Source organism: Gavialis gangeticus, unplaced genomic scaffold, assembly GCF_001723915.1.
Source record: "Gavialis gangeticus isolate Ggan-Ray unplaced genomic scaffold, GavGan_comp1, whole genome shotgun sequence".
Lineage (NCBI taxonomy): Eukaryota > Metazoa > Chordata > Crocodylia > Gavialidae > Gavialis > Gavialis gangeticus.
Genome location: NW_017729025.1, coordinates 14,195,064 through 14,203,186, shown reverse-complemented (window position 1 = coordinate 14,203,186; position 8,123 = coordinate 14,195,064). Strand labels below are relative to the sequence as shown.

Below are 8,123 nucleotides of genomic sequence, written 5' to 3'. Positions count from 1 at the left end.
GTGGTGGCAGCGGCCCCAGTCGGTCCCGGTCCGGTTCCCGGCCCAGCGCGGCCCCATGTTTTCGCCGAGCCAGGAGGAGCACTGCGCGCCCAACAAGGAGCCCGTCAAGTACGGCGAGCTCGTCGTGCTCGGGTGAGCCCGCCCGCCCGCCGCGCGCCTCCGGCGGGGCTGTAGGGGACCGGGTCTGCGGGGGACCGCAGGGGTCTAAGAGACTGTAGGCGGCTGGGTCTGTAAGGGGACTGTAGGGACCTGGACCTTTAAGGGGCTGGCTCTTTAAAAGTCTGTAAGGGTCTGGATCTATAGGGGACTGCAGGGGTCTGGGTGCATAGGGGCTGTCGGGGGCTGCGGGGGTCTGCGGCCCGGCTGGGGCCGGAGGAGCGGCGCTGCAGCTCCTGGCGGGGAATGCGGCTCCTGCTGCTGTGCAGGTTCGGTGGCCATGAACCCCCCCCCCCCCAGCCCTTTTGTTTCAACGAAAATAAATGCCCGGTGCTCGGCTGCGGGGCCCGGGGCAGCCGGGGCGCTCTGCGCGGGGGAGAAGGGAGGAGGGGGCCGCGGAGCAGGTCGCTCCCCGCTCCGGCTCGGCTTGAACTGGGTTGCATGAATCCATGTTGTGTTGCGGATGCGCGTGGCGTTGTTGTTGTTCTGCGCGCGGCTGGAAGCGCCGTCGCTTTTCAGTCGCTGCTTCAATTTTAGCTGGATTTTGCACGGACGTGACTGGCCGTGGCTGGCAAACAGCTCTGGCTCGGGTCGTGACCGCGGAGGTTGTGCTGCGATTTCCTCCCCCGGCCCAGACGCGGTGACTTTTCTTGATTCATCCAGGCCGAGGACCTCGCTCTTCCCTGGAGCGCAGGTCTGTGCGGTAACAGGAAACTTTAGAAATGAATTTCAATCCACTTGGAGACTTGTTTTGTTTTGTTTGAATAGGTTGTCATGCACTTTTCTCAGCTTGCCAAGTCCACCGTGGCATTGCAAACAACTGATGATTTATCAGACTTCTTAAGGTCTTTTTTTTTTTTTTTTTTGCTGAGATCCGGGGTAGTGCATAAAGGACAACGCTTGAAGTTATCAGAGGCCTGAAGATGTACCAAGACGTGGAAGGAAACTCCTTAACTTAGCAGAGCCTCAGCTCGGTCTCGTTCGGCATGTTTAGTTTTCTCTTTGTGTGACTGCAGCAGACTCGATAAACTAAAGTGTACTTGGGTGGCTGAGAGTGCAGGGGTAGGACAATACCAGAAAAAATGCTCCGGTGTTTACATTTCCATTTCGGGCCAAACCTGATCTTATGGTCACAGGTGCGACTCTGCTTTCCCACCCCCTTCTTTAAAAAAACTAAACAAAACCTTAATTTCCTCCCCAAACTGAGAATGCTCAGTCGGTGCATCCAGTGCCATAAATAGCACAAAGCAGCATTGAATCAGTGCTAGAAACTCACAGAACAGCTTGAGCATCTGCTTGGAGTTCTAAAAATGTAATCCAGAGTCGGCTCGGCATCTTCCTGTTACCTTTGCACGAAAGCAAAGAACAAGGGGGGGACCTAATCCTCCAAAATGAAGCTTCAGACTGAAAAAGTCTCATAACGTCTCATCTGACAGTTATGACAAGCGATAAAAATGACCTAACAGCTCAAATTAAGAGAGAGGTTTTAATTCTTTTGGTTAGATGACTGCCTGCCTAGTTTAAATGGTGATGTGCGTTGGCCAATTAACTTTCCTCAATATTGAGGTCTGTAAGATTAGTTTAATTTAGATGACTATAAGCTGATTTTTGTGCACTGGAACCAACTTATTATGTAAACCAGTTTCTTAAGTAAAGTATTTTCCCCTTTACTACCACTCCTTTTTTTTTAAGTAGTTGGGTGTGTGTCATACAAGAGTTAAAACTTAACAATAGAAGAAAACCCTTGTAATGGGAAAACTATGCTCATTGCCAGAAGATGAATATGTTCATCTGAGAGACTGTCTAGCAATAGTTGTGATTGCTCGTCTGCATGTTAATGCGATAGCAGGGGAAAGCCTAAAGCATTGCAAGTCCGTCACCACTGCAAATACATTTTTAATGTCCTTTTCCCAGTAGTCCATCATGTATTCTGGGTGTGCGTGTGTGTAAGTGATGTGACAATTCGCATTTGGTCAAGATTTTTTTCCCTAGTCTTACAAGACCAATATTGCAGTGAATAAAAACACATTTATGCAAACTAGACCAGACAGGTCATAATAGCTAGCAAAGAAAAGAGATAATCTGCTTGATTGTGAATGGCCTCCTGTAGTGTCGTCTGGTCCCCAGAGTTTTGGGCTTCCTTTCCAGCGCAGGAAGCGCATTATACCTTTCTCTTGGAGTTCATTTGAAGTAAGCTGCTGTCTCTCCCAATTAATAGACCATTATTGGAAAAATAGTTGCTGCAGAGGACCAAATGCAAAGAGGAATGATAGGTGGATAGAAAATGAGGCCAATTTAACCGTAATTGTAACTTGAGTAAATAATATATTTCTCTGTTTGATATTTTGGGTATTATTTGCCTTGCATTGCAAAACAAATGGTGATAATTGTAAATAAATATGTCGGGGAAAAGCAAAGCAGAGTTCCCAAGAGCATTGTGCTATGTACTGCTTAGTTTTGAATTGCATTGTATAGACCAGTGGTTTTCAACCTGTGGTCTGCGGATCTCAGGGGGACGGCAGACTATGTCTAAGGGGTCCATGAAAGATGACTATCATCAATCAGAAGTATGTGAATACCCGTGCTTACCATTCAAAGGGACCTCCATTCAAAATTTTGTAGGGTCTACAAATGAAAATAAAGGTTGAAAATCTCTAGTACGGACCAAACCCAGTGTAAGTGCTGCCCAGTATGCTCTTTATTATTCTTTTTTACTTAAGGTAGAGGTTCCCAAGCTTTTTCCTATTGTGTACCCCCTTCCAGATTTACCAGCTGCCTGAGTACCCCTCCCAGCGTATGTCTTATATTTTAACCCCTTAAATGCCCATTATTATAATGAAAATTAAATCCACCGTTACACAATTTCTCCTACGTACCCCCCAGAGATGTCTTGCGTACCACAGTTTGGGAACCCTTGACTTGAGGGAACCAGGCTGCTGCCATTATTCTTAAATCACCTTGCCTCTGTGGGGGCTTCTTCAACATAAATATTCCTTCCCGGTGCTGAATATGATGCTGCTGAGCAGTTTTGAGTTTCTCAGATAATTTACTGCCAATTAAAGTATCGTAAATTTAGGAGGGAGAATGGCTGAGAAGCTTGACTTTTTAGCCAATGGCTCTGTGCCATATAATAATTTTTTGGGAGGGGCCTGATGTAAGACCTGTTGAAATCAAAGGACTTTGGATTAGACCCCTTGTAGGCCAGTTAAGTCCTATAAATTACTGGCTCAAAGACTCTGACCTGTAGCCAGGGCCTGTGTGTTATATGACAACTGGAATCAATTCTGTACAATTTAGTGCAGTTAGTGAAAAAGTATTCATTGCTAGCTGTGTTAGAAAACCTAAAGTCTTTGAAGTAAACTTAAAAAAAATCCAGCCATTGTAGTAAGTTAAGTGATGCTTGCTAGATAGGTCTCTATATTTGTCTGTACGTTTTTGTGTGTACTGTAGATCAGTGGTCTCCAAAGTGGGGTGCGCAAGACGATCCATTGGGGTGCGGGAAGAAAATATTAGAACTTCTATTTATATTTATATAAATATACGTATATTGGGGGTGCATGCTCAAAAATTTTTTACTGTTAGGAGTGTGCAATCAAAAAAGTTTGGAGACCACTGCTGTAGATTATCTGTAGACTTCCAGTAACTTGTTAAAGTGAATGAGGCGGTTAACGCATGGATCATAATGCTAAAAAAGGAGCCATTACCAGCATGTAATCTTAGTTCCTGCATAATACGGGCCATTGCACATCCTTGACTAAATCTAATTCCTGCTTGAACTAGAGAGTGCATATCCAATCTTAACTTATAGGTTCTCCATCATTGGAAATATTGCAGCCTCTGGGGGGCTGTTTCAGGGATAACTGCATTCGCTAATTGTTAAGGAAAAAATTCTTGATTAAAGTTTTAGTTTATAGGATCTTGCTAAGCCTTTCTGTGACATTGAAGAGCCCTCATTTCTCAAATTTCTGTTCCCCTTGTAGGTGATCCAGTTACAGATTGAATTCCTTGACTCTTTCCCTATGTGGCATGTTTTCTCTATTTTTTTCTTGTGGCTTTTTCATACATACCCTCAGCTCCATGTCTCTATCTGTCCTGGCCAGATCTTTCTTGGATTGTGACCTCCGGAACTGGACATGGTGTTCTAGTAGAAATATCATCAGGGAAGATTCATAGGAAATAGTCTTCCTAATCATACTGGGTGTTCTTCTGTTTTAAACTAGACTTTTTTTTTTCTCATGACATTACACTTTGGTGATCAGCATGACCTCTAAGTCTTCAGAATTGCTGCTTCCTTTCCTGTAAATCTGGCCTATATTCTTAGATGTCTGATTACTACAGGCAACCCCTGCTTAGCACTCTTAATTGATTCCTGAAAAACCATGCGCTAAGTGGAATAGCGTGAAGCAAAAACCCATTTTCTCGTAAGAATTAATCTAAATAAATATAATTTGTTACCAGGGTGGCAGCAGCAGTGACGTGAGCACTTGGTAGTTCAGGGCTGTTGTTGCCCACCCGGGCTGCAGAGACGCTGCTGTCGGTCTCCACCATGCCGGGCGGGGGGGAGGGAGGGGTGTGTCACGGCCACAGTCGCGGTCACTTGGGGCGGCGGAAGCGGGGCATGGTGTCTGAGGCTCCCACAGTGTGAGTCATGGCCCCGCCGCGCCTGGCCCGGGTGCAGGTGGACTAAACTGCATAACGAGGCTACGTGCTGCCCATGCGCTGTGGCGCTAGGTTATGGTCCCTGCTTGATGCCCGTCAGCGTTATAACAAAACTTACTGAGTGCGAAGTGGAATCAGGTATGAATGTAAAATGAGCGTTATAGTGAAATAGCGCTAAGCAAAACTGCCTTAAGCGGGGGTTGCCTGTATTTGTTCGGACCAGTTGTTTCATGTATTGGCTTACACTTCTTCGTTCATATCTTCAGGCTCTTCCTTTGCAGACAAGAGTGGTATGCTTAAAAATGGTGCGTAATTCTGTGATAAAGCATAGACTTTGGAGGATGTGGGCTATATGGGACCTTGCTCTGAGTACATGGTGAAACTGAAGTTCTTTTGTAAGGCTTAACAGACTCGGAAAAGCAGCGAAGAATTTTGGGTTATTACACAAATGTGCACAGAATAACAGCAAGTTGTCAGCTAAGGTGAAGATGCGAATCTATGAGATTTGTGTGCTGTCATCCCTGCTGTATGGTTCAGAAATGTGGACTACGCATATCAAGAGACTGAACAGCTTCCACATGAGATGTTTGTGTAAGTTCCTGAAAATAAAGTGGGAAGACAGAATACCAAGCACAGAGGTACTGGAGCATGCGGGACTGACACACTTAGAAACTGTTGTCAGGAAGAGGAGGTTGAGATGGATCAACCAAGTGAGGAGAATGGGAGAAGACTGTATCCCCAAGAATATTTTATATAATGAGATTTCAGATGGCTCTAGAAAGCAGGGTTGCTGTTTATGGTGGTACCACCATGTACAAAAATGATACAAAGTCATTCAACATCAATATAGAAAGCTGGGAGGAGCATGCCGAATCCCATCCAGTCCAGAGAGAACATCTGGCATGGGGTGCAACTCAACACGCAGCAGCTTTGGTCCAGAGGATGGAAGCAAGGTGAGAAAGAAGAAAGCGGCATGCTGCAGATTTGGACTCCAACTCGGACAACATGGATCTGTGGAAATTTGTAATTAGCTGAGTTGCTTTGGAATTGGGCTTGTCAGCCACAAATGCATTCATCAGGCATCTGACTGTACCTCTTAACGTGAACACCATGATCCATTGGTTGCCTTCATCTATACATTTGCTTTTGTGGAGTATGTTACATGGCAAAGATGCCTTGATGAAGATATTCGAGCAGCTCAAGTTCTGTTGTCGGCTACTGTATTGTGGCTGTTACTCAGACAGATTTTGAGAAACTCTTCTAAGCTGGTAAATAGAAACCTGTACTTGTTTGTTCAAAAGGCATAACTGGAAAGACTTGAGTTGTGAAGGTGCTGAATTTTCTTTACTCTGAAGGTATGCTTTGATACCTTTGTGGCTTGGCACTTGGGTTCATGAAGTCAAAGTTTCGAAATATTTTTATGGCACGTCTTCAAAAATTGTGGCGGATGTGGTTACTTGCAGACGAATTGCTCAGATAGCACGGGCATGGCATAAGAAAATAACTAGAACTTCAGACTTGATGCAGCAAAATGGTAATGAGGGTTTGAGGAAAGGATGGGAAGTAGCAGCAATAAGATTATATGGGTATACACCAAAAGTTTTATTTAATTTCCTTAGTATAAATGACAGCTCTTTTTGTTTTTTGCTGGGTTTTTTGTTAGCTGTTCTAAGAATGTGTTGCTAGATTACTCTGTTTTTGGAGCCCTCAAAGCCTGGGTTGGTGTTGAATGCCTTATTCAGTGTTTCCATGTCAGGGTAAAATCCTAGATAATGTTATGCAAAACAGCCATCATTTTCAACCCCTGATTTACTTATTACCTCTAGGTGGATTTTGACTTCCAGCAGAGTGTCAAGCCTGTGAACCTTCAATGTTTGTTAGTAAATGGAATTGAGTACATTCCAGATCTTAAAGTGTAATCCTGCTGGCATGTACAGCCACTAGATTACACATATATGGAAGTGGCTTAGATTTCCAGATTTGCAAAGAAAATGGAAAATAGTTTGCATTTACTCAAAGAAATCAAGTCTGACAAACATTTTCTTGGTTCCCTACCTTTCTGATTACCATACTTCATAAAGAAACCCTTTTCATTAAAATTGATTTGCAGCCTTCAGCGTTCAACTTAACTTCATAAATGCACTGGTAACTACAGGAGTCTGCTGGTTGCCATTGAACATAGGACTGCAAAGGATCTTGTGGGTTGCTAAGTTCAGTCCCCTGCTATTGCAGGTAGTCACATTACAGAATCACTTCCATAAACGCACTGAGCCTTATTTTGTAAGCAGTTCAGCATTTTTTAAATCCCTACTATACCAGTTGGAAGGTTCTTCCTGTACTGAACTGTTGCGTTGGTTAGTAAGCATCTTCCACTTTGCAGCCTAACTCTAGTCATGGCCGGTTCATATCTATTTTGTTTCTGTGCCAGTGCTCCCCATTCTTAGTAGCAATTTTCCTTGTCTGAAGGGTGTAGGTATATGTACAATATATATAATTACTCTCATATATGTATTATACACGTACACAAGAGCAATTTATAGATACTCTCTCTCTCTCACACACACACACACACACACACACACACACACACACACACACACACACTCTCTCTCTCTCTCTCTCTCTCTCTCTCTCTCTCTCTCTCTCTCTCCAAAATTTAAAAAATTGCTCTTGTATATATGAGAGTGATCCTAGTTGCACTTGACTTTTTTTTTGCTAGGCTAAACAAATGAAACTTTTCTAGGCATTCCCCTCATGTGATAAACTTTCCCCCAGATCATTCTCATTTGCCTTTGGTGCACCTATTCAAATTTCAGGTTATCTTTCTTGAGCATGGTTGCCTAGAACTGTACACAATATTCCAGATAATGCACTGGTGAGTGCTTGCTCTTGCTTGCTGCTTGGAGTAGTCGTCTTTCTGTGTCCTAGGATCAGGTTTGCCTTTTTAATAGCTGCACTGCATGTGTGACTTATTCATCCTGTTATAACTAGTACATCAAAGTCTTTCTCCCTGTCCATTGTTTCTAGGCCATGAGCTCCCAGCTTATAACAGATGTTGGTAGTACCTAAGAGCATGACCTTAAATTTTACATGATTTGGTTCTATTTCTATTACTCCTAATCCTGAAGATAGTTCTGTTCTTTCTGTATGATATTCTGATCCTCCTCTATATTGATGATGGTCTCCAACTTTGTGGAATAGGCAGACTCTTCTGTTTTGTCCTAAATTCCTTAATGAAAACTTTAGACAAGATTTGATCTTATAGCTTTTCCCTAAAAAAAAAAAAAAAAAAAAAAAAAAAAAAAACA

General features: G+C 43.5%; 1 protein-coding gene across 1 annotated transcript in view; it reads left to right on the top strand.

Moving 5' to 3' along the window:
- The first annotated feature begins 8 nt into the window (after positions 1-8).
- PELI2 (pellino E3 ubiquitin protein ligase family member 2) overlaps positions 9-8,123 on the top strand; it is a 160,608-nt gene continuing 152,493 nt past the window's right edge. The window contains exon 1 of the mRNA XM_019518420.1: positions 9-132. Within this exon, the coding sequence (XP_019373965.1) occupies positions 56-132 (77 nt within the window). The 5' untranslated portion in view covers positions 9-55. The remainder of the gene's footprint in view (positions 133-8,123) is intronic.